The sequence below is a fragment of the Lepisosteus oculatus genome, chromosome 10, assembly GCF_040954835.1.
Source record: "Lepisosteus oculatus isolate fLepOcu1 chromosome 10, fLepOcu1.hap2, whole genome shotgun sequence".
NCBI classification, from domain to species: domain Eukaryota; kingdom Metazoa; phylum Chordata; class Actinopteri; order Semionotiformes; family Lepisosteidae; genus Lepisosteus; species Lepisosteus oculatus.
Window position 1 is genome coordinate 18,569,601 of NC_090705.1, and position 26,002 is coordinate 18,595,602.

The 26,002-nt window shown below is 38.0% G+C and overlaps 1 protein-coding gene across 3 annotated transcripts; it reads right to left on the reverse strand.

Annotated features, from left to right (window-relative positions):
* Positions 1-3,838: 3,838 nt before the first annotated feature.
* On the reverse strand, positions 3,839-25,737 carry galr1a (galanin receptor 1a). 3 transcript variants are annotated; one of them, XM_015357143.2, is made up of 5 exons: positions 24,507-25,737; positions 23,733-23,798; positions 10,350-10,663; positions 8,511-8,617; positions 3,839-5,355 (listed from the first exon to the last, which is right to left on the reverse strand). In XM_015357143.2, the coding sequence occupies exons 1-4, from the start codon at positions 25,176-25,178 to the stop codon at positions 8,539-8,541; spliced, it is 1,131 nt and encodes a 376-aa protein (XP_015212629.2). In that variant the 5' UTR covers positions 25,179-25,737; the 3' UTR covers positions 3,839-5,355; positions 8,511-8,538. The 3 variants fall into 3 exon arrangements, with proteins under 3 accessions (XP_015212629.2, XP_015212628.2, XP_015212630.2); XM_015357142.2 differs by having other exon boundaries at positions 3,839-8,617; XM_015357144.2 differs by lacking the exon at positions 8,511-8,617 and having other exon boundaries at positions 24,507-25,736.
* Between the last annotated feature and the right edge of the window lie 265 nt (positions 25,738-26,002).

Below are 26,002 nucleotides of genomic sequence, written 5' to 3' on the forward strand. Positions count from 1 at the left end.
GCACAGATTCTCCAAATGTGAATTACTCCAGGGTAGCTTCCCATCATGATAGACAATGATCAACAGGAAATTATGGTCATAACATAGATGCACATACTGTATGACTGTTCATGTCACTTCTATACAACTAGCATCTGTACATCGCAAAAGTGAGGCTGCCCAAAATGCTGAAAAACAGCTGAAAATTAAATTCAATTACTGTTGCACAGACGTCTGAACAATAAGATACAGTTCTGAAAGTCTGATCATTAAGGCTATAAAAGCAATATACCATACACATTAAAGATTTTTAAAGTAACTGTAAATCTGAAGCCTGATTTAATGTTAAGGGTTCTAGAAAAATATTGTGACATGCATCCTGACATCACCCAAGCTGCCAAGCAGTGATTTGCTAAAACTGATAATATACAATATTATTACACAGTATAATTAGAGGTTCTAGGGACAGGTTCAGGTAGAATTAAAGAGCAAGTCTGAACAGGTGTGTCTGGAAGAAGTGCTGGGGAAGAGATGATATAGGTAAAGATATTTGGAGATAGCTCTAAGATAGCTAACTGTAAGATAACACTTATTCTAGAAGTAATTTGGCTGATGCTTTTATGCAAATCGAGTTATAAATTGCACCCATTTATACTGCTGTATGTTTTACTGAGGTGATTTGAATGTACCTTGCTCAAGGGTAAAACAGCAGTGCACCATCTGGAATTAGATTTGACAATGGTGAAGATTCAGTCTTACATGTATCAGACTAAGTTGCATCAGCTTCTAAGAGCCTATGGAAAAGAGAACAATAAGGACTCATAATTCTAGATGATCATAATTACCCAATTTAGACACTATTGGTGCCCAAATGGTAAATTCCTGGTAAAAATGGTAAAAAAAACAACAAAAATTATCTTTACCTCTTTATTAAGTTCACATCTTAATAAGAGCTTCTTCGAGATTATGCATCTGTGCTCTCAAGTTCTTGTCTAACAAAGCTCAATGGTGTCACATGTATGCCTGTAACACAAAGTGACGTTGCTCTTGAAACTTGAACAGTATCTCTTGGCAGATGACCCTTTGGAGATCCGGTCTCTTGGTTTCTAATCTGGGCACATGAGTGGCCATGATTAAATCCCAGTAGGAGACAGAAGAGACTTGCAATCAACATCCTTGCTCTATATTTCCCACAAGTTTTAGTTACACAAGAACAATGGATAGCAAACCTTTGTAGAAAGAATAATGTCCACACTAGAGTGAGTTGTGCAATTCTTTTCAGGTTGTTTTTTTGGCTGCACCTTGGCTATAGTGCTGTTAGTGAAGTGTTTTCATCTGTGTATTTCATTTTAGATTTCTCTCAGTGATATGATAGCACTTTGAAAAGTGATAAGTGGGGCTCTTCCAGCAAAGGTCTTCAAAAACAGACCACCTCTGGAGTATGTGGTAAGATAAAAAGAAGATTGAAATAAAGAAAATACAAGAAAAAAAGCACTTCTGTGCTCCTTTATTTTGTATTTGCTTTCTTTAATCTTTGATTTCAGATCATGCAGGTATCTGCCATACCATTTGAGCAGGAAAACCAGACTGCGTTTCAGTCCTGGTTCTTAGGTACCCCTCGGTCATCTTGTTTTTATTGTTCTAACTGAATTTTGTGAGTTGGGCTCATCAAGCTCTTAGGTTGAACTGTTTGCTTGTATTATTAAAATGTTTCAGTTAATAGATGGTAGAATCGGGTTAGAAATGATTATGCAATTTGTTCCAGATGAGGGACATTAATATTTACTCTTTTGTATCAATTCAATCTTACTTCAACATTCCTTTACTCTTATTAACCCCGTGAACTGCAGGTACCCGGTTTTTGAATACAGTATGTAGCAAAAAAATAGAACATTTATGACTTTCTTTTATGCATTTAGCAAATTGACAAATATTCACAATAGCCTCTTCTCAAAATCACAGTCTAGTGTGTGATGAAAGTGCCTGACAAAATTCAGGGAATCACAAGTTAAAGGTGAAGAATACTCTGATTTTCCAGAGATCAGAATACATCCTTGGGAAATCTGTTTTATCCTTTAATGTTAGCATGACCTCTGGATTAATACAGGTGTGACTGTCATAGTTCCACATGGGCTCATGCTCTCCGCCAGTCCACCCTGCAACTCCTGGGGCGTGAACCCGGGTCTCCGTGTAACAGGGAGCCAGCCACATGAGCTGAAGGAGACCTCCCCCAGCCCAGGCAGCTGTGGTCCCTGCTACGTGCAGGGAGGGTGATGACGTTACCGTGTCCGAACTAACTCCGACACAGGGACCTTAATGCTGGATTGTAAGGAATTTGACATTCACTGCCCTCATTACCTTTCATCAACCAGATCAGGCTGACATTTTGCTCTTTTAGGTAATAGTTCTATTTATAAGAATACTTACTCTGCATTCCGCATCTATACCATCAGTACCCTGCCACTGATTGACATTGATCTGAAACCTAGATAGTGTTATTTGTACCGTAATGTTACACAGAATTAAAAGATGTTGTGTGAGGGAGGAACTGTTAAGAAAACTGAAAGTATATAAATAATTTGATGTTTTTCTTAAATGTTGAGCCACTGATCATTTACTCTAAATACTGTACCCCATAATTTGGAGTCATCAGTGATCACTTAACTCAGCTCACCTCTGTGACCCTTATACCAGCAGTGAGAGGAAGGGCAGTATGAATGCTTTCCTGTGGTAATGAGAATTTGATTGGGACTTTTATCATTTTTCAAGATGCGAGTCCCACAGCACAGGAGCTTTCACTGACAACACCCCAGGCACATCGGTGTCACAGTTACATACTGTAGTAGGCCAAGAGTACCCTGACTGGATAAAGCCTGCCCAGTGCTGGTATAGCTGCTTGACATAGCAATGACTCAGACTACTAATGTCTGGAATATTGGGCTTGGTCTCCCTTCAAACAAGTGCCTTTTCTCCATGAGTCACTCAAATATTGTAATTTGTGTTGCATTGTCTGATTCAGAGTGCAAATTTATTTTGTTTGCCCTGGACTAATTTCTCAGGGAATCTGGTGTTTACTTAAGCAGCAGATGGGAGGAGCAGATGTCTGTCCTTCTCTATCTCAAGCTCGATTGCTCTTAACCCCCGAGTGACTGGTGGCTTGGGATTCCCAATAAGGAGTCATGAAAACAGGGTGCATATTTCCCTTCAGGCTTTCAAACTGTTTCCAAACACAGCCCATTGTATTTCTTCTAACTCGCTCATATTGTTAAATACCACTGGCTTCACTTTATTTAACTGCTCAGTCAATGCAGCGCATCTCTGACTTGTTCATTAATCAGAGGTACAACTTGCTGATTTGTCAGAGTAGGAAACTAAATGATATGCATTAAAGTCAATGTAGCTCTGCACAGCAAATAAAAAGCTCCACTTATTAGGTTGCTGTCAACTTTGATTAAGTATGTATACATTGTGTTAAATAATGCCAGAAAATAGTTGTTTCTAGTTGTTGTGTACAGTTTTACTGACTGACGTGTACTGTATTTATGTTTGAATATTCATTTTGTTTCATGGGCACTTTTTTTACAGTTTTGTTTTTGTGATTTCTAGGGATTCAGTTGGTGATTGCACATTTTTTTTTTCTTTTCCCCTTGGGAAAGATTAGATTTTATTCTTCTCTGGTTAACCCTTTCTCTCCCATTTGTGTTTCTGGTCTTGTTTAAGAGCTTGCTTACTGTCTCACAACCCTGAGAAATATCAATTCTTATTTTTAGATGGCTGAACAAAGACTCAGGTTTTACATTAAAAGGAGCACTAAGTGTAAAAACTACCAAAGTAGAAAAATGACAATAATACTCATATGGTACATGAAGCACAACAAATTTTATTAACATTGCCTCAATCTGAAAACGAAGAGTGGAGAAAGTAGTGCTAAGCAACACAGTGTCTCTTTATTTATTCCTTTAGCAGTATATCATGTAGATAAATGCATCACAACACCATGACTATGGCGCAGTACAAGGTCACAATAACATTACAGGAACTGAAGCCAAGTGGACAGAATAGAAAAGTACAAAAAAAGAGTTAACAAGGAATACGAAATGACATTGCCCAGCTATTCTGAGTACTTGAGCTCTCAATGCATTCGCTTTCACTGCTGTGTTCGAGTAATTTAGAAACCTTATGTGCTTTCAGCAGGTTTTTGCAATTGTGCTGCAATGTGATGGTGAGAAGGGCTGCAGGCATGTCCTTCCTCTTCCCCTTTCTGTTCGTGTTTCTGTCTTGTTGCTGAACAAAGCCCTGCATCTGACTAGCTTTCATAAATGCAACTTTCCATGGTAACCTAATTGGAATCAAAGTACCCAGGATGTAGAAATCATGTGCCTAGCTTCTTACTTCTTTGTATCACCATCTTAAGATAATGCTTTTAACAAGTCTGTGCTCTCAGCCACGGCTGCAGTTGCAGTTAAGTCCCCTTTTTCCATTAAAGTAATTTAGATAATAAGCCATTAAGGCAAAGTAAAGTAATATCACATATACATTATGGAAATGTTGGAAACAGCAGAAGAAGCTTTACAAACAAAACACTTAAGATATGATTCCTTTTATAGAAAGCATGTTGCTTCTGTTGAAGTCTTTAAACAGCCCCAGTTCTAAATGAGACAGAGATGGACAGGTCCTTTAGCCTTCTTGAAGAGGAGTGTGTACACAATTAGCAGTGAAAGGGCTTCTATAGACAGTCCTGATGACTTCTGAGTCCTTTAGAACAGTGTGTGACTTGCCTCTAAAACCAGGGTTTTCAATAGGGGGTAAAGGAAACATCAGAGACTGTCCAGGGGGTACCCAGAATCAAAGATAAGTACTGTATTCAATCTAAATCCAATAGCATACAAAGTCAACACACATTGTCAGCTATGTTTAAGTTGGAAATCCCTATAAAATCAAATTCTAGAAAAGGAGGATCTGAGCTGTTACACATAAGTAGGATTGGGTTTGTAGATGTGTAATGTCATAATTTGAAAGGGAGAACTGACCTATTCCTCATTGCCAGGAAATGTTAAATCTGGTCACTGCCCCTCCCCTAAAAACAACATTTTTATACCACTGAGAATCCAGTGTTGTATCAAACAATGCATATTCAAAATCAGCTTGAAATTTGCCTATATGAAATAAAAACCTACACCTTCAGCTTCCCCAAATCTTGGATCAATGAGAAATGCTTCTACAGTATATCCTATATCTGCGATAGTCCAACCAAAATGTCCTGAGCATTTGTGACTGCTGTTGGCCATACTCCCAGCCTAAGAGCCTCATGATTTAACACAAGGGTAACCTTTTGAACAGTAGCAGGAAAAAAACTTTTTTTTTCCAATATGGATCCTGTGAAAAAAAAGGAAAGGAAATTAATATTTAAGAAGCTATACTATACTCAGATGTAGCAGTAACATGTTTGTTAAAGGACACTGAATCGTTTATGTGCCTTTGATCACCATGGTCAACAAGACCAACATCAGCAATTCATTAATCTGGGAATCAGGACCACAGATTTTAGTCAGCTGGTCCCAGGCTATTACTGACAGAGCTGTTTTATCTAGCCTGAATCTATGCATCTGGTCATACAAAAATTTTAATTAAGCCTACTGTAGAACCAGGGGAGGTAGTGTTGTTTTATAAAACACAGTGAAGGACAAAAATGTGGATTGTAAGCATGCTGCACAGTGTAAAATGCTCATTTGTCTGTTTCAAGGTTGGAAAACATATATAATTTACATTTTAACAGATTTTTAATACATTTCTAGACAAAATCTGTTAAACAAAAGCCTTGACAAAATAATTCTTGTTTGTGAGGGAAAGCCATTGCAATCTTAAAGTATTCCTTAGTTGCTGAAATCATAATTCCCTTTTTAAAACAGTTTGTGAAAAGCAGTAAATCTGTAGAATCAGTACATTTGACAAATGTTACAGTACTGTATATACACTTTTAAAAAAGAAAGAGGAGAGGAGAGGTCAAGATGAAGGACTCTTCTCTCAGGGTACCATTTATGTTTCAATATGACAAGCAGACAATACTGTGTTCAACACTTACTACACCTGAGACGCAGAACTACAGCCTTTCGGCTAATTTGTTTTCCTGTTTTCAAATGTAACACAAGCGCTCAAATTGTGATTACACTTAATGAATAAGAATGCCACACAGTATTCCTCAAAAACAATTTTGCTACTACAAAATGTTTAACAGTTATATAAAGTAAAACTGAAAGAGCAATACATTCATTAAATGTTTAAAATCTGTTGCAGTTCTTGTCTTGGTAAACACTGACACCCCAAAATGAAACATGCAAGAAATATGTTTTGTGGTATTCAATGTAAATTTTCCTGTGTGACAGGTATACAACGAAGAAGTGAAGAACATACAGTATTAACACTATACAGTACATCACCAATTATCATATAAACCTTTTCCTCAGAATTCTGTAATCAACCAGCACAGAAACCTCTAACACTATTTGGTGTTAATTGGTGTTTATGTGCATCAGTAAATCCTGTATATCCATTTCTGTGTTAACCATTAGCAAAATGTGAAAGCCCTTACTGTCCCAAGTTATATTTGTATATCTTTACAGAATAAAATAAAGTTATGCTATTGCTAAATACCGATATCATGTTGTTAATATTTGATGACATTCTTGAAACAGTATTTGAAGTGAATGCACTGGGTACATAACAATACTGCAAAGCAAATAAGATACATTTATTTACAATAAATCAAATATTGTTTCTTGAAAATTGTTTTAATAACCAATTAATGAATTTTGTACTAATAATATTTAAGCATAACACTCAATTTAAATTAATACAGTAATTGCTTTAAAAGCATTGCAAAACATCTCATATTTCTGTAGACCTCTGTCTTGAACAGAGCATTGTACCACTTTCTACTGAAGGTTTGTTTTTTAAGCAATTATGTACAGTTGGGGAAGTTGTACAATTTTATGTGTGCTCAGTATCATGGAAAAAATGTTATTGCTTTCTCAAGACTTTCTTTAGGGTACTGTAAGTGCCTCTAATACATTTCGAAACACTGAATATATATTTTTATTTCACTAGGTAGGACCACTGAGAAAAAAATAGAATTTGTTGTCAAATCTTGGAACTCATTCATACAGCAGGGCATTTACTGCATTGAAGTACCTTGCTTAGTGGTAACAACAGCAGTATCCCACCTAAGATTTCACCAACAATCCACATGTGCAGTTACTGTCTCATGTCTCATAAGAAGTCAATGGAGGAAATATACTAATTGCATTACACATTAAGAGCCCTAATGCATTTTCCCCAACTAAATTCAGTCTCCTCAGAGACTAAGCATGACTTCATTTAACTACAGCTCCACTGCAGCACAGGTCAGACCCTGAGCTCCAGCCCTTTTACATCTCTAGCCATGCAACTCAAAGACTCCAATCCTATGCCCAAAGACTGACATTGAAGGATCTGAACACATTTAGCATACTAAGGAAGCTAAGTCACTGTTCTGTATACACTACTACCTTATACATAATAAGTCTAGTTCTTTCCTCATCCTTTGTGTTTTATCACTTTAATGCCGAAGTGAAATTAAGAGAACCTCGCACTGTGGCTACTTCACATTTAGTTCAGTCACACCGGTAAAGTAAAAAGGATTGTGCCTTATTTGCATTGAAACTGCCACTGCATTTGGTTTGAATGACTCTCAGTCAACATGATTGCTAGTCCTGGGCGTAATAACATCAAGAAATTATTCTCTATTGCTCTTAATAAAAGGAAACCTATATTTACATTTAACTTTGCATTTTAATAGAAAACATTAGCAATTGAAAGATATGTTCAAAAACACACAGAAGAGGAATATATAATCCTTGGCCTCCAAGTTCTTGCTGACAGGAATGCCTTTGAGCCAGGAACCTTACTCAGGGGACCTTTTCATGGTGAATTCCCACTTGACCCTGCCTTTTATTTTGTATTTCAATTCCAGGATGGCAGGGAAATATGAAGGCTATGTAAAATGTAACAGTAACTACTTGTGGCAGCAAATAGCTACGTACAGTACTTAAACATCAAAACCTACATGGTTTTGTTGGGATGAGGAGAGTTTTCAATAGAATTCCCTGCTTCAGAGGATGTCAATCTTCAATAAACAAAACAAGCATGTCTTCAAAATAAACAAGGAAATAATAAGCCTGTGAGATACAGTAAGTGCAACAAAATGTAATGTGGCCAGTTTAAATGCCAAGTAAAATTATTTAACACAAAAGGGAGTCTGCTCTGTCCACACAGCAATCCAATGTGAATAAGAACCCAGCTGTTGATCACTGAAGTGTTTACTGTGACTTACTGTAAGTGTGTACATTTCTGGTTCTGCCTGAGGTAATGCTATGTGGAAAGCAAGTTAATTAGATGACTGTTGAGAAAAAAAATAAAAATGTTGACAAATTATTTTTCAACAGAAAAATAAATTCTAGGATGTCTTATGCCTTAAAGACAAATGCAATATTTACCTACTGTATATGGACTGCCCAGGGCCAGTTAGTGATTTCCCTGATGGTCCCCCTTGTGTTTTTCTATGCATGTTGTGAAGGACTCTCTGAATGGTGCCCAGATCATTCTTCAAGTAGAAGAAAAAAATAATTGCTAAACTAGACAGATAGCCAGATCAAAAACCCATGACATGGTTGTGAGGCCAGTGAGCACATGTGGGCAAAGAGTGTGTTAGTGTACAATAATTAACAAGTGTCTGTGGTTCAAGCAAATAATGCAAATTAAAAGAGTGGGTCACCTGTCATTCAGTGTTGACTAGACATACCACTGTATCTGGCACAGCTGCTCATCTGCAGCATTCTATAAAAACCACTCACCAAACAACTTAAGGGAGCAACAACGCAGTTAAAACCACAACTTCTGAATTGTTAAAAACACAACTTCAGTTTCTTCATAATAAGGACAGGTTTTTTTATCTACTCTATGGGAGCTTCAACTGGTACAACCTCTTTATAACCAGGGTTTGTAAGGTCATATTGTCATTTCAATTTCATATAGTGTTTCTTCAGAATTACGCATAGAAAAAAATAATTATGTTGTTATTAATATTATTATTAAAAATAAAATTATTTAATTCAACAGCACCATTGTGGTGTGGGCCACAAAAACAATTAAATCCTGTGTTAAGTGAACTTACAATAATGGTTCTGTCTTAAAATACAAGTCATAGAGAATTTCATATTCTCACTCTGTTTCTGTATTTTCCTTAGTTATTTAGTTGTGTGTCCAGTCTCCAGTCTTATAATTGGAAATGTTTAAATAAGGGTATTTTACATTTTTCTGAGGGTGAATGCAGAGAAACAGTCCATGGACCTAAACCAAATGAGAGTGGTACAGTGCTCAGTCCCGTTTTCACAGGAAGAATAATACATTGCCTTGTTTTTCTCCTCAAGTCTTTTCAGGAGCTATTTTTTTCTGGAAAGCAGCAACAATGCAAGCAGCATCGGTCTCAGCTTTGTAGATGGTATCTTAGTAGATGTGAACTCTTTGTTCAAACACACAATAGAACCTTAATATAAATGTTTCTATGAAGGCCGATTAAGGCAGAAACAATGCTGTGGTTCATAGATGTTCACACTGTCACATTTAGGTGAAGTGTTAAGTATTCAAAAGTCATGCACTTTAATAAGTGTTCACAACACATTTAAATCTTCATATGCATGCACAATATGCATTAATTGTAAGCAAATGTCAGCTTTCTCATTTCTAACTGAGTTGTGGTTTTCACACAGTACCTTGCTGAATTTATTTCTTAAAGCAACAGATTTATGTGCCTTTGTAACCTAAAATTATCAGTTTAATATCTAAGCCCAATTGTGTACTACTTAAGCCAATTAAAACAGGTTCTCTACACAACAAATGTGCAGAAGATGGATTATTCTGTAGTTGGTCATTTAACCATTTTTATTGAAAGTACTGTAACTAATAAAAAATCCAGCTTCAAAACTAGAGAACATTTAGATTTTAGTGATCATTTAATAACACTCTGAGAGCTGCTTCCAAAGGTGGCCTGCTTGTTTACTCTTCCTTTGTGACACCAGCAGCTTCAACTGAAGACAAGTGGAGTATTTGTTTTTGTTCTAAAAAGAGATTTAGAAATGGTGTATAATACTGGTTGAATTTTAAACAGCATTGAGGTTTCAGTTTATAACGTAACACAAAAGGCTGGCTCTCATCTCCTTTCCATCCCAGAAAATTATTTTCTAGACTATCCCATTTTACCAAGGATTATCAACATTCTTTTGCTTGGACCTGTTTTGTTTTCTGTGACCAAAGACAATCTTGCTGAGTGCACTCACACGTTGGTGCAGTTGGTAGATGGCGGAGTGTCCACTTTGCTTCGAATCTCCTTGACGTCGTTCAAAGGGGATTCACCTGTAATCTGGCACTTAAAGACCTGCTTGTAGGCCTTCCTGAAGTTTTCTGAGAGGAAGGCATATATAATGGGATTCACAGAGGAATTACTGTAGGCGAGACAGTGAGCAGCTACTCGGAACACAAATGAGGCCTGGTTGAGGGGAAATGATCCAAACTCAACCCAAAGGTAGACCACATGATGGGGTAACCAGGAGATGCAGAACACGATCACTACCACCAGGACCGTCTGTGCTGTCTGTGGAGGACAGGAAGAGAATGAGGTCAAATTTACATTAGCCTTCATCAAAATTCAGGTTATAAAGAGAGAAAATAAATAACTAACTTTTGAGCTTGGTTCCCCTGGTTAACATATTGCTTGCAGAAGAGAAGCATTATTTTAAAAGTATTTCCAATCAAATAATATATTGTCTCAAAACAGGTGCTGTGTTTAGCTCTTCATGAATAACCTGAGTTTGTGCCCAGGTACAAGAAAGTGTTGGTAATTTGGTAACAGTTTGGAGAGACAGATTTGACATTTTTTGCATTTCAATTTTGAAAACAAATGTTCGCGATGTCCCCGTGGCAGATTGATCGTATGCAAGCTGCCCAGTGAAGGTGCACGTACAGTATAGATTCAAATACATTTCAGTCTGCAGGGAGACTAATTGTTTGAATAACCAGTTTGAGCTTTGAAAAATTAGGTTTCTCATTGGCCAGTCAGTCAATCTGTTGGCAGCCTCAGATGAAAATCAGTTCTGAAAGGCATGGTAGAAAACACTTTATCACATTAGATTTGAGTTAAGTAAAAGCTTTGAGACTTGAGCTCCAGTCTTCAGTTTCAATACATACTGTAATACTCTAGTCCCTGGTGTGCTTTAGTTAAAGACAAAAGGTTTACTCCTTTTGTCTTTGAACAGTACAACAAAGTTCAGTACAAGGCTAAAATGACTTATCCCTCCCATTATCAGAAAGTTGCTCAAATTTCTAGCGAGGCTTATAACAACCCAGAGCTCATCCTGGATGTACATGAGCTAGGATGGACTACATCCTGGATAGGAGGCCAATCCACTGTAGACCAAAATTAAGAGACACTAAAAAAAAAACTAGTCAGCAGTGTTTGGAACATGGAAGAAAACCACTGTGCCCAGAGGAAAGTCAAACAAACATGGGGAAAACTTCCTGGTATCCCATTTAAATAAAGAAATACACCAATAAAAAATGAAAACAGATTGTTAGTTACATCTTTTTGTCTACTAAGTCTGTATTGTTTTCAGTTGTTTTTTTAAACAAGCAGTGTTATACTGTATATGCATTAAATGGAAAAAAATATTTAATTTTTCAACATTTTCCTGTCTCCCAGTTTTCTTTACTGGCATCCCAGGTGATACACTCTTATTCAGAATCCTAAATAAGTACTTATTTAAAGGACTTGTCATGTAGATTTTTTGACTCACTTCTTCAGTAATGTTTAGTGTTTAACCAATAAAAATCTGCACCAGCACTACTGTAGTTCTTTGCATGATTTCCTGTTTTGTAATAGCAATAATATGTACAGTATGTATGTATTGCTGAATAGCTTTAGTCCTATGCATCAATACATACATCTTTATAGACTAAGTAATATTCTTTAGGAGCCTATTGCACAGATAATTATCCTATTATCAGATAATTTCAAAAATATGTTACATTTGATATCCCACCACATATTAAATCTCTCATATACAATGACAAATACATGTAACAAAAACCAAGACATCATACAATGGTAAATAAAAAAGCTTCCCATGCAGAGTGGAACCCATACATTTATAAGTACAGTGCAACAAATTTAAGCCCTAATTTTATGTCAGTACTTTTTTTCAAAAAGTTCACAAACATGCACTGTTTGGTGTTCTGGTGACTGTGCAGGGACACATCAGTAAAGTAGTGTGACAGGATCCAGCTGCATGGTGGTATTAATGTAGATAACTATAAATAGCCCCTGAAGTTAGGCCTTGAGCAACACGTTTCCAATATTTCTTGGTCTCAATGCCAAAGAAAAAGATAAGAGGTAATGCACAGCATAGCTCAGCCACAATTATCATGCATGATTAATGCTGTCGTAACAATGCACTGCACAAACTAAAACACATACTGGGCTTTAGATACAGATTTCCTCATTTTAAGGATTATTACCTAAAACAGTAGCTCACTGTGTAAATTTAAAGGCTTTGTGTCATTATCATTATATGAATTTGAAGGACATTGCCTTTTAATGATAAAATAGAGGTCCTCAGAGGTCCTTATCTCTTTTTACAGAAATGCAGGCAATGAAAATAACGGATCTGAAATTGTCATGCTCTTAATCTTAAACCCCTCCTCTTAAGGATGCTCCAGCCCTTCCTGGTTTTATTCTTGATCCCCTGCACCTGCCTCTGGTTCCTGCCCTTGTCCTATAAAAGCCAGGCGTTCCTGCCAATCTGTGCTCAGCTTTGGAAGATGGACGCCCAGAAGCCTGCCTACCTGCGAGTCCAGGAGCGACTCGATGGCACAGGCTTCATCACGGCGTCCTGACCTTCTGAGTCCAGGATTAGGGAGCGTCTGGTCCCGCGACCCCCCTTTTATTCCCCCGTCCCTCCGTCGGACCCCACTCCGGCTTTTAATTTTGTTCCTATTCATCAGGAAGGATCGCCTGGTGTTGGGCTACTTCTACTCATGGATTTGCCTCGGACTCCCTTGGACTGTTTGCCTCGGCCACACCTCCTCGAACACCAGCACACAGTGGACACACCCCCTGTTTTCCTTGCAGCCCCTTTCCATGCTTTTTTCCCCGTGTTTTCCTCACTTCTCCCTTGATTGTGTCATCTGAAAGAACTTCCTGAAAGAACGTTTCGTTACAGAAATACTACAGTCTCCTCACATTTTAATCCTACCCAAGCCTCTAACTGAACTAAGTATAAGCTTAATTGGACTAATTTAACATTTAACAAAAGACCTCAGCTGTTGATGTTTTAAAGATGCAATGTATACACATTGCAGTGATTACAGTAGGAACTATTTTCCTTCCTGACTAACTGGAACACTGTCTACAATGGTCATTTTAGGTTCAGAGAACAGCCGTAGAGATAAGTTTAAACCACAACTAAATGTATACTGTCCTTATGAAGGTTATGCAACATTAAATTAATTACTAGATATATATGCTACAGTATATATCTTCTATACCTACCTGCTAAATTGAAAACCTTGAACAATGTACTGTAACTGTGTACCTACAGCAGGATAGAGGCATCCAGAGTGGAGGTCCCCCTCTAAATCCTCATTTTGTAAAGATGGGAAAGAATTTACCGCTGTAGCAGGTCAAGGGTTTAAGCAGTACTGTAATTCTACTAAATGAAAACATGAGTACCCTCAGCTTGCCAGGAACAAAATAACTCATCTCTCTACGTCAGACATACCTCACTAAAATGCTCAAAATCTCATGTGCGTTTCACGTTTGCATAAACTGAAGATGAAGAATGACCTGTAAGATGTGTTAGATCTTGCCTGCACAGGCTCAGGTTTGAAAGAGCCACTTCTACAAGACCTTAATAGATATATGATATTACAGCTTTATAGATTTGACATTAAACATTTGTCTTTGGTTGAGGGATTATTTATAGGTGCTGAAGGCAGAGTGCAGGCCCTACATAGCAATTGTAATAGCTTTCATTCCAAAACATAGAAAGCTACATTATTTTGATGTGAGCGTATGCAGGGGACTTCATCTGACTGATGAGCATGGGATTGTGGGAAATGATTTACTACTTTACTTGTCTTACATCTTAGCAACCTGGTGATCTCCAACACAAAGACAGAGGCTTTAGCCAGGAAGGTTGCACTTTGTGGATGTCAGTGAGAGATGTCACTGACCAACTTAAACCTCCCTTTGTTATACTGCTGATTTTCTTCCTCTTTCAAATGCTTGTTTTATGGCCATTGTGCCATGCATGATCTTTCCCTGCATGTGTCCTGTACCTTCCGGTAGGTCATTTTAACATATTTAAAATATAGAGTATTTATTGCTTAACATAAGAAGCCGCACTTCACCATCAATTGTGTTGACCATAATACCATGATTGATGTGATATGATATGTGACAGAGTGGTGAGTTTGTTTGTTTTTTTGTATGTAATTTTGCATCCTTGTGGTCATTTATGGTTAAGTGAAAAGGTGTGGATTTCACACACCTGAAAAGAAGGCTTTGTTTTTTAAAGCATTTTGTATTCCACACTTGCATTAAAAAAGATTGACACCACTTTACCTGTTAATTCAGTTTTTTTTTTCCTTTAAAAACCCAACTGTTTTCAGATTATTGAAGAACAGTCAATGAGTTACATTTCAGCAGATGCCTTTGTCAAGAACTCTGCAAAATAAACAATACATTTGTTGTCTATGTGCCTTCCATGGCTTTTAACACAACATGAAATATTTTCTAATTTGTCAAATTTAACATTCCATACATTATGTTTCTCAGTGTAAGACACTGCAGTGCAGTGTTATGCTTTACTGTCCTTGGCAATCCTGTTGCAAGTCATGATGTGTTCTAGCAGGGTTTGAATGTGAGTCATTGGCTACACAATCTTACTGATTTTTAATCTGCTTTCCCAAGCACACTTACTGTATGCTACAAACAACTCAGAAGTATTCGAATTTCATACCCAAATTAGTTAACACTAATTCAAATGCAGGTGAATGTTAATATACCTGAAAAAAACTTAAATAACTTTACACAACTTATGTATGGTATACTGTATTTACTGCTCACAATATGGTGCTTCAAAAATACAATTCATTTAATTAATTATTAAAAGGATCGAAGAACAGGTAGTTAGGTCAATATTAACTCTGTGTTTTTAAAGTGTTCAGAGTATAATATGCACTTACCTGAAACTGAGGATGTTAAATATAAAAATCACTTACAGGTTAGAGATCACCCACATCAGAAAAGACCATTGTTAAAAACATTAGCTTTTTGAAGATACCTACTGTATTTCTTCTGGAGACAACCTACCTGATGAATTACTTCTAAACAACAGCTGAAAATATCAAACAAGAAACAGGCAAGGCAGAAAATTTAATTAAAACTATAGAGATCAGCCTGTCTTGGAGATGTTTAAAGGGTCCTGCAGTGTCAGAGATTTGGGTAGGCTTACTATATTCATGTTACACTCAGTGAGATGCCTAGAGCAGTCTTGTCTCAATAGCCTACTCAGCAACATCAGTTTTGGAAATAACAGCTGGCAATCTACCTACGGTTCACATGGGCAGCTCCAGTTCTTAAGAGGATCAAGACCATCTTGTTTACCTTCAAACTATAATTTGAATTCCATAAATCACCTCATTACTTAACTCGCCATATCTTCTCTAATTCACTATGTGGGCTAAAAAGAAACTTAAAATGGTTTAAAAAATAAAAATGTTTTAGTTCTGTGAGTTGAACAGAAATTGCAGTGCTAAACATAGCAGCACAAGATAATCTCTGGAAGGCACACATGAAGAAAAGTAAATTACAGTGTAAAGGAAAATTGTTGCATAAGTGTGATATTTACCAAACAAATCCATCAGGCGAAACATTCATTCGGGCATTTCAGATATATTCTTTGTAAGAAACATGAAAAGATGCATTTGTGTTGCCTAGGGTCAATCAAAACCACAACTCTCAAATGTACCTGCAGTAGGTCTCACAGTTATTACCATAACATTGTTATTTTCTACCATTTGACCATTTGGATTGCTCTGTTTTGAATAATATCAGCAAAGAAGAGCAAGAAGTGTAATGGGTACTTGGAAAATTAAATCTTTAAATAGTTTATAATTAAATTTTACTTATAAACAATCAACCTACTGACTTGAAAATCAACACTGTTAGTGTCAATCTTCAAAAAGGGGGAAGGAACTCACCCAGGACATTAAAATCAATAAGTCACTCTCTTATTATATGTAATGATGTGAAAACAATAATTAGAGTTAAAATAAAGGAATACAGACAGTCCTCAATTTATGTAAGAGTTAGGCTCCCAGAACTGCAGAAATATTTGAGTTTATTAAATTAAATCCCCACTTTCTGGACGTCAATCACGTCCACCTTCTCCTTGATTCATTGATTGCTCACCCACCTATACGGTGAATAAGATCTTGGGCAACCCATGGCGTAGAGGCTCCCACCAATTTCTGATAGACTGGGAAGGATACGGTCCAGAAGAACATTAGTGGGTTTCAGAGGCTGACATCTTGGACCAAAACCTCATCGAAGACTTTTTTCACACCAATGCAAGTTTGACTAGTAGGGTGTCAGGAGCTGCCACTGAGTGGGGGGAACGGGGGGGTACTGTTATGCATTCTGCCTCTGACCAGTCTCGCATTCCCATGAGCTCTGTGTTTAACAGATGCTCACGCCACAACTAATTTACCTATCACTGTTCACTCCCATCACTATTTCAATTCCCCTTTTTTTCTCTCTATTGTGGATTCTCCTCGAGCTCCCTAGGGCATGTTATTTTCTCTTGCTTGTCCTCCCGTTTACGATTTAGTCTTGTGATTCGGATTGTTACTCTCCTGCTGTCTCTACCGTTATCAGACCTGCCTGTTTCCTTGATTACGTCTTGCGTCCTGGTGATTTTTGGATTGGAATTCTCTCTCTCCTGAGTCCAGCACAGGATCCATACTCCATTTCCTGCTCCCTGTTACACCCACCAAGGAGAGGATGACATCTTTTGCAATAGACTCAAAGACAGATGCATAAACTGGGATTCAGAAAAGGCAGGTATTGCTTCCCTAATCTGTTAGACTTCTTTGATAAACCTATAGCTGTAATGAATACAATATGATATACTGTATATAATATATTAAGACTCCCTCCATGCATGGGATGCAGACAGACAGCAAAAAATAAACTATAATGTACTGTAAATGATAGGACAAACTGAGCTTGAAGAAACAACCAATGAAACAGACTAAGACATTTATATAAACACCATTTTCTTCTTCTAGACAACATAGAAAACCAATAAACAAGTCAAACAAAATGTAGTGATAAGTTATGTAAAACATATAAAACACATTAGCAAGACCCCATTTAGAATATTTGTTTTGGTCATTGTCACGATTGTAATCCCTCCTCTTAAGGGTGCTCCGGCTCTTTCACATATGCCTTCAAGCCGCGGGCGTAGGGCGACTTGGTGGTAGGCCAGCCTCTGGGCGTCTGTCTTCCAATGCAGAGCCCAGAACAGAGTGAGCGTCTGGCTTATGTGTATCACTGACATCTACGTCTTATCAGTAGGGACTGAGGAGCTTGTCAGGAATGATAGAATGACTGATGGAGCAAAGCACTGCAAATCTTCAAGGACAGCTGCATCAGACCCAAAATTGGTATTGGGATACCAATTCAGCAGGACGATGACTTAAAGCACATGGCCAACGTTTTTAGATGTTTGAACCACTCAAATATGAACACGCTCCTTGAATATCCCAAAGTCCTGAGTTGAATCCTATTGAGAATCTGTGGAAAGACTAAAAAACTACTGTCCATAAATGATTCCCAAAGAACATGAGAGAGCTTTAGAACATTTTTCTAGAAGAACTGGCAAAAATCTTTTTTTCACTAAAATCAATGTGCAAAGATGGTTGTCTTAACCACAAAGAGTCTTAACAGACACTGCTGCCTAAGATGTTTCCACTGAATACTGAGCCTACAAGTCTAAATACTTATGCTTAAGTTAAGTTCCTATCTAGCAGTGTTTTTGTCCATGGGAAGTGCATCACTCATCCAAACAATGCTATCTCTTCTGACAGTCATTGTGGAACTTGCACCCTGTCACGCCCTCTGCAGCCAGAGAGCGCTCCTTCTCTGACCTGTCCCTAGTTTCCGGTCAGCTGTCCTTCCTGTCCCTCTCTTTCCCTTGGGCTATATATTTCCGGGTCTTGCACTCTGTCCTGGCTCAGCATTGAGGTTCGGATGTCCTGAGACCCGCCTAGCACCAGGGCGCCCCACGTCCGCTCCCTGAGGGCATAGGTTTCTATACGGCATTCCTGAACTCTTTGCACTAATGAGCCCGGGCCTTTTTCCCGTCTCGCCGCTACGCATATGGGTCTTTTTCTGCTCTCCTGCTCCCCACGGTTTGTCCCTTTGGACGTCCGTGACAGAATGCTGAGCCACCTACTGACCCCGCGAGCGGCGTTTTTTTTTGTCTTGCCGCAGTTTTTTTTTCTCTTGTTCTCTGGGCTGTTTTTTTTTTCAGTTCCTCTATTCTAATCACTGGATATCACTCCGATCTTCCGTGCCTGTGAGCGGGTCCTGTACCTGGCTTTCCTCGGGTAGATCACTCCGATATCAGTGATTGAATGTTGAGCTGGCTTGCCTATTCTTATTACTGGATATCACTTCGAGCTTCTGTGTCTGGAGCGGGTTCTCGTGCTGGCTCTTCCTGGTCTTGCTCTCTCCGATATCAGTGATAGAATGGTAAGCTTTCTGCCGTTCCTCCATGCTTTTCGCTGGATATCACTCCGGGCATCTGTGTCTGTGAGCGGGCTTCGGTCTGGCTTTCCTCAGGTTGTCCACTCCGATATCAGCGTTAGAATGTGAACGTGCCATTTGCCCAGTCTGCGGTATTTTTCCCCGGGATTTTTGTGGTTTTTTTCTTGTTTTTTGCCTTTTGTTTTGATTTTTTTCTTCCTGGTTTCCCCTCCTTTTTGGTCCCCCCTGCTCTCTGTGTCTCGGAACTTTGGTTTCTACCTGTTTTTGGTTCCTATCTGTCTTGTGTGGTTTGTCTCCCTGGTCTTTCCCAGGTTTTTGTCTGTTGGGTTTGTGCTTGTGTACTTTTTTGTTTTTTGTCTCTGGAGCTCTTCTTTACCCCCCCTTCCTCCACCCAATAAAGGTTTATACCCTGGAGGAAGGGGTAGCTCTCAGCCGTGGATTCCCGGAGGTTTCCTTTCAGTTAAATGAGGTTTTTCCTCCCCCCAGTGCTGTGCAGCTTATTTATTTGTATGGGCGTCGGGAGCCGCCCATGAAGGGGGGGGTACTGTCACGCCCTCTGCAGCCAGAGGGCGCTCCTTCTCTGACCTGTCCCTAGTTTCCGGTCAGCTGTCCTTCCTGTCCCTCTCTTTCCCTTGGGCTATATATTTCCGGGTCTTGCACTCTGTCCTGGCTCAGCATTGAGGTTCGGATGTCCTGAGACCCGCCTAGCACCAGGGCGCCCCACGTCCGCTCCCTGAGGGCATAGGTTTCTATACGGCATTCCTGAACTCTTTGCACTAATGAGCCCGGGCCTTTTTCCCGTCTCGCCGCTACGCATATGGGTCTTTTTCTGCTCTCCTGCTCCCCACGGTTTGTCCCTTTGGACGTCCGTGACACACCCCTTCAAAAGATGATCGACTGAAATGGTGTACTTATTGTTCACTAGTCCTGTGCAAGACAGATGTTTATAATATAAACATATAATATTCTGACTACATGCAGCAACATAATAATCCCTTCTTCAGGTCACAGGTTCTCACTCTGCAGCCAGTAGACTGTATACAAGCCATCCAATCCAGCTGTGAAAGTGCAAGTTGCTTCACACCGTCCGGCACCAAAAACCCCCACCTTAAAAGATTTGGTAGATCGAAAAGAATTATACCGCCTCTGACCATTGTAGGGACAAAGGGTTGTCCTAGAATTAAGTGTTAATAAATATTTCTAATAATCTTTGTGGTGCCTTGACAAGATAGATTGAGCCTCTATCTAAATGCAGAGGAATATGGTAGGAAGCCATTTTAATATGAGATATTGTAAAGGTATATATAATGGTATATAGTGCAGAAGGGCTCTATGAGCTTTGCAGTCTGTTTTGTTCCCAAGACCACAAGTTCAAGGTCACTGTTCATTCCCCAAAAAGGAAGGTCCACCAATGAGGGTAACAGAACTATACCTGCTAGCATCTTACCCAATCATTAACTGTGACGTCGCACATTAAAAGCTGTCACCCAACTAATTTTCTTTGGTTAACTCACTGCCTCCTTTTCTCTCTCCAACTAAACCAGCAATCTGACTTTTCCAACCTTGTGACTACAAGGACTCAGAGTCAGGACTGAAATGTTTCTCCAAAATGCCAGGCAAAGAGAGTGTCAGTGAAGTACAGATTCTGTCCAAGACATTTCCTTTGAAACAGAAGAAGAAGGAATGGGACTCTTTCTTTTGATGACATTCTGAATATTGTGAAAATTCCAAACCAAACTATAACTTGGTATAACTATAGACTAACCGAGTTCTCCTCACTGGCTACCTTGCAGTGCAAAGAACACAAAGTCTGTACAGTGTTTTAAAGACTGAAGTTCAATGAGAGCTGCCCAGCAATGCCAGTCAAAGCACTTTCTGTTCCTCTCCATCTGCAACCGGGACACTCCCAGACCAAACCCAGGCTCCATCTTACCAGCAGGAAATCTATCAAGAATCTGTGATCAATGGATCTTTGGGTATAAAACTTCTTTATTTATATTTTAATTCTCAAGAATAGAACTATTACTCCAAACATGTTTGATGTTTATTTCACAATAGTAAATGCATATTTTTGTAATCCCTGACTGAATGATCAACCTTTTGTATCATAGCAGATAATTTAATCGATTGCATATGTTTATTGTTTGTTATGCATGTTGTGGCGTTAAATAAATTAATTGTGTATTATACAAGTATATTTACATTACAATGTGTGTAATACTGTGAATTATTATGTTTGACTAATTCCCAAAAGTTATCAAGTACTCTCAATTTACCATGACAATTTCCAACTGTTACAGCAAATCAAATTCCCATATCACCTGCATCATGTTACGCAATTTAATCTGCTAATTTCCTTTTTTAACAAAAGTAAAACTAAAGCATGTCACTAATATCACACATGGGGAAAGCAAGCAAGAAATACAATGATAACTTGTTATACAACCACTAATTTCCCAAATAAATATTGCATAAAAATAATATCATTAGTTTGGAAAGGAGCTTTCTGTGAACTAGAAGCTACAGTGCCTTGATATGCTACCTCCAAAAACCGAGAAATTGTATAATTGTCTAGTTTACCAAAATGACTTTGCCTATGTTATGAATATCAGCATCTTTGCAAGACTGCACATACTATTTCTAGGACAGGTTTGGTCTTCCCAATATGGAAGGGCTCTGTCCTACTAACGGGACCAATGCAAAGTGCTCATAACCCTCACTGGTCATGGCTTGTAATTTCAGTACATCAAAAAAAGGATTAAACCTGTTGGAAAAAACTGAGAGAAACTTCATTGTTTTAAATGTAAAGATAGCTGTTTGCAGGAAAGAGTGAATGTTTTTAGTCAGATGCAGAAAAATCAACCCAAAAGCACACAAAATGGCAAAAGGAGGACATACCTACTGTAAAGCCAGATTCTTATGTAGGTAGTAGGTACAGTAGTATAAGAATGTGTCTTAGATCATTTTTTCACTACACCCATATTTGCTGAATAATTTTTCAACTCATTTGGTGTAAGATTTTCAAAGAATACATCTTTAGAATCTGAAGACAGGCATAATTGTACTGATTAAAAATGCATTCCTTGTTAATCAGAGGTACTGTATCAGACCAAGATTTTAAAAGAAGAGCAAATCAGATTTTCAAGTTAAGGCAAGGCAGCTGGACTTTGACATACATATTGAAATGAAGTATGAATGACCTCTTAAATAACTTTTTTTTCCTTGTAGTTATAACAATGTAATTAAGGCACAATTTAAATGTGTTAAAAATAAATGTTTTCTCAATTGGCCCTGGCAGCATGTTTCACACTGTTAGTTTTACACTTTATTTTAATAAAGCAGGAAAGTCTCCTTCTTTCAAGGCTCTTTGTATTGATTAAACACTTATTTGAACAGCCTGTTCTCATGCCAGGCTGCTGAAAAGTGATGTTTACTCACTTGGTTAATCTGATTTATCTGTACATACATTTTGAAAATGATTGCCTTCCAGAACTTTCCATATAGTAAACTGTGGTATTATACCTATTAGCAATTTTACAAAGATGTGCGTTCATCCAACTGTAAGAATAAATTCAGCACAACACAAAGAGCCACGACTGACCTGTATGACACAAGTACCAGTGAGGTGCTGGACAATTAAAAATAATCTAGAAAACTTAAGGCTTTTTTTTTTTTACTTTCTCTGAAAGAATGGTAAAGTTGTAGACTAGAATCATAGGTGGGGCACTACTTGGACGGTACTTCACTCAGATTGCTTCAGAAAAATACCCAGCTAAATAAATGGGTACATACAGTATACTGCATACAGTAAGTAGAATGCTCTAATTTAACAAGTACTTTCTTATAAAGTTACATTTTATTTTAAATAAAAATTATTTTATTTTAATTTTATTTTAACAAAGTAACTGGCATTTTTTGTTTTTATAAACATCAGAAGGCCTCTTCCACTTCAGCAGCATTTCATTATGGGGGAGGAACATTAAAAATCTTCTATACTTTGGGATACAATCATTTTATTAGATAAAACTTTATTTGAAGCATTCCTTATAATCACTATTATTAATTAGATTTCATACTGTATAATACAGACAAAATGTTTTTGTTTATGTTTTTTTAATGGCAAAGGTGGATTCAAGCCCCTAATGCTTTTTATCCACAACAATCAAATCTGTTACCTAGGCAACTAATTGAAGCTTGTCTGCTTTAAGCCCAAGCCTACCTGTATCATTGTATGTATTTAGACATGTTTATTTGTGCACTATTTTTTCTCTACAGCGAAATCAAAACTAGGGTTAATTAGTGCAATGAACCTTCTCTGATAAGAACTTAATTAAATAAAGAAAAGGATGAGTAATCTGAAACCAATAAACCATAATGTCAACACTAAAGACAACTGCTTCAGGTTGGCACAGAGTAAAACTAACTTAAATCTCCAAAGAAAAATGAAGCTGTAAGAAAAACAATAAACGAGAGTCAATTTTGTAAAATCACCAAAGAGTGATGCAATGACTAAAATCCAAGGTGTGATTCAAAAGCATATAAATGGGTAAAAGGCATGGAGGAGATCCACAAAATAAATCGAGTCACTTTCTTTGTCAGTGTGTCTATTTAAGACTCACTTTATCAACTTTAGTCTATTTCATCTTATATTACAGATGCATGGACCATTTAAACTATAACTGCATGTAGTAAGAGTGCAATGGTTTCCATTACTTACTGTTAGGAAATAAAGCTGACAAATGAACTGCCTTTTAAAATTGCCATCCATTACTGGGTCATTCAAATCTTGCTCATATTTTGTACACATTATGCGCAAAAGCAGAACGCTTACCTTCTTCTTGGACGCCTCCGACTTTTTGGACATGTTTCTTAGTTTTTTGTGCAGGTGATTCAAAACCTGCAAAAACATTTTAATATATTATTAAAAAGACAACATGACATAAGAAAGAAGACAGAATAATGGTAACGGTGAAGAATTAAAACTTCTATTAATTAACGTTTTCCTACTCTTTTCTGTTTTGGGTTGGTTTATCTTACATCTGCATTCATTAGAGGTTTTTACTGTAAGTCCGCGATATTTACAGATATTTTATGACGGCAAAGTTGCAGGCTACTGTATTCAGTACAGTATTGCGTATTAGATTTCACACAAATTCGTACTTACTAAAGAATATAATACGTTCAAAATTTTGACTGGATAACAAAATAATGAAAAAAAGTTTAATATTAAAGCATACTCGAATAGAATACCTAGCTTATTTCACAAAACGAAGGGAGGTGAGATCACCTCCTCTTATCGGGAGTTTAGTTTTTATTAATGTTTTTGTCAACTACTGTATATTATATTACATACAGTATATGGTAGGTTCTAAGGTGAATGAATTGCCTAAAATGGATTTAAATTCGTTGCATAACTTACAGATATGTCATCTCAAATGACGAGATATCTGTAAGGTGACAAATGATCATCTCAAATGATAACTTCAGAAATGGAAAAATGAACTGTATCTGTAATCATCAACTAAAGAAGCTAAAGATGGACAGGCGTTAAATAATGAGGAGCGCCCTACGTGAAGTACAGATCAAAGAAATCCTTTGGACCCACCTTTGCGTAACAGAAGGAAATTAAGAGAAGAGGCAGTAGATACCCAAAAACAAAGGTGCACACCACGTAAATCTTCTTTTGCTTGTGGTCCGGCCACACTTCCCAACAAAACGTACTGTTCCCCCCTCTTTCAACGATGTTCTGGTGGTGGGCTACCGGCGCGGCCATGGCGAGAGACAGGATCCAAATCGCAATCACCCCTATCAGAGCGTGCCTTGCCACTCGAATGGAGGAGGACTTTCTGGAGTGCACGATGGCAATGTAGCGGTCCACAGACATGGCAGAGAGGGTAAAGATGCTGACGAGCATGGAAACGGTAAAGAAGTAGTGAATGAACTTGCAGATGAAAGCTCCCAAGACCCATGTTGGTAACATGTAGACTGTGGACTGGAAAGGGATACAAAACAGGAGATAGGAGAGGTCGGCTATACTGAGGTTTAGGATGAAGATGTTAGTGGTGCTGCGAGGTTTGCCCGGCTTGCTGCGAGCCAGCACCGTTATCACCATAGAGTTGCCCAGCACTCCCAGTGTAAAAATGAGTCCGAAGATCAGAAGCGTAATGAAGTTGTCAATGCCGATACCGAACAAAAGTTTCGTTGGAGCCTCCCGAGCGTCAGTTCTGTTGAAAAAGCTCGCTCTTTCACTTTGGTTATGAAAAACAGCCGCGTCCATCACTTCAGGAAAAAAAAAGCTTTCGCTTTTGAAACGTGAACAAATGGACGGAACCTAAAATATCTGAATTTTAAAATACATTCATGTTTGAGAAGTTTTATAAGTGTGTTTTGTAACCGAAGAACGGAATGGAATGAGTCGACAAATCTACAAGTAAAGTCCGCTATTAAGGTAATTAAATTATGCAGTTTTTCCAGCTTAATTTGAAACAGTAAAGGTACATTTTCATTAGCTGCATCGTGGTCTTTAGTTTTAGACTGTACTATTGGAAGCGTTAACGCATTTAGTGCGTACTCCTCCGGAATTTACAATAAACCAAATGTTTAAAGTTTCAATGCGCAAATATTTGCATCCCCTTAGGCGCAAAATTTGTACATTCAGCATATCGGTGTTTTGTCTTTGTTCTCATTAGCTTTTTGATTCTTCTCGTGGTTTTGTTCGGCTCCGCTGTATTGAATCTTGCTCAACCAGATGTTTCCCTTTCACCTGATGCTTGTATTCCCGTTGCCGGTTCTAATGAGAGCCTCTCTCCTGCCTGTGCTCACTGAAAATGCTGTGAGGAGTGGGCTGCGTCGAGACGTCACCAACCAGTCCCCACGGCGCTAGGTCTACCAATACTGTATGTGCATGATGCACTTTATCCTTCAGATGGAGATGCACCTATGCCATTTTTATTATTTTAAGGCAAAAACCGGCTTGAGGTTGTCATTCAAAGAGACTTAGTTACCTTAAAACAATCAAACCAATTGATTCCAAGGACATTTGCGAAACAAGTTTACAAGCTTTACAACCATCATACAGTATAAAAGTTCTTTAAATATGTT

Bases quoted from the DNA above. Each gene is read 5' to 3' on its own strand.
- galr1a (XM_015357143.2), bottom strand. From the start codon at position 25,178: ATGGACGCGGCTGTTTTTCATAACCAAAGTGAAAGAGCGAGCTTTTTC. The intron at 10,664-23,732 runs GTAAGCGTTCTG...TGTCCTCCACAG, and splicing joins CGGAGGCGTCCAAGAAGAAG to ACAGCACAGACGGTCCTGGT. The intron at 8,618-10,349 runs GTGAGTGCACTC...TTCTACTTGAAG, and splicing joins TCTACCAACTGCACCAACGT to AATGATCTGGGCACCATTCA.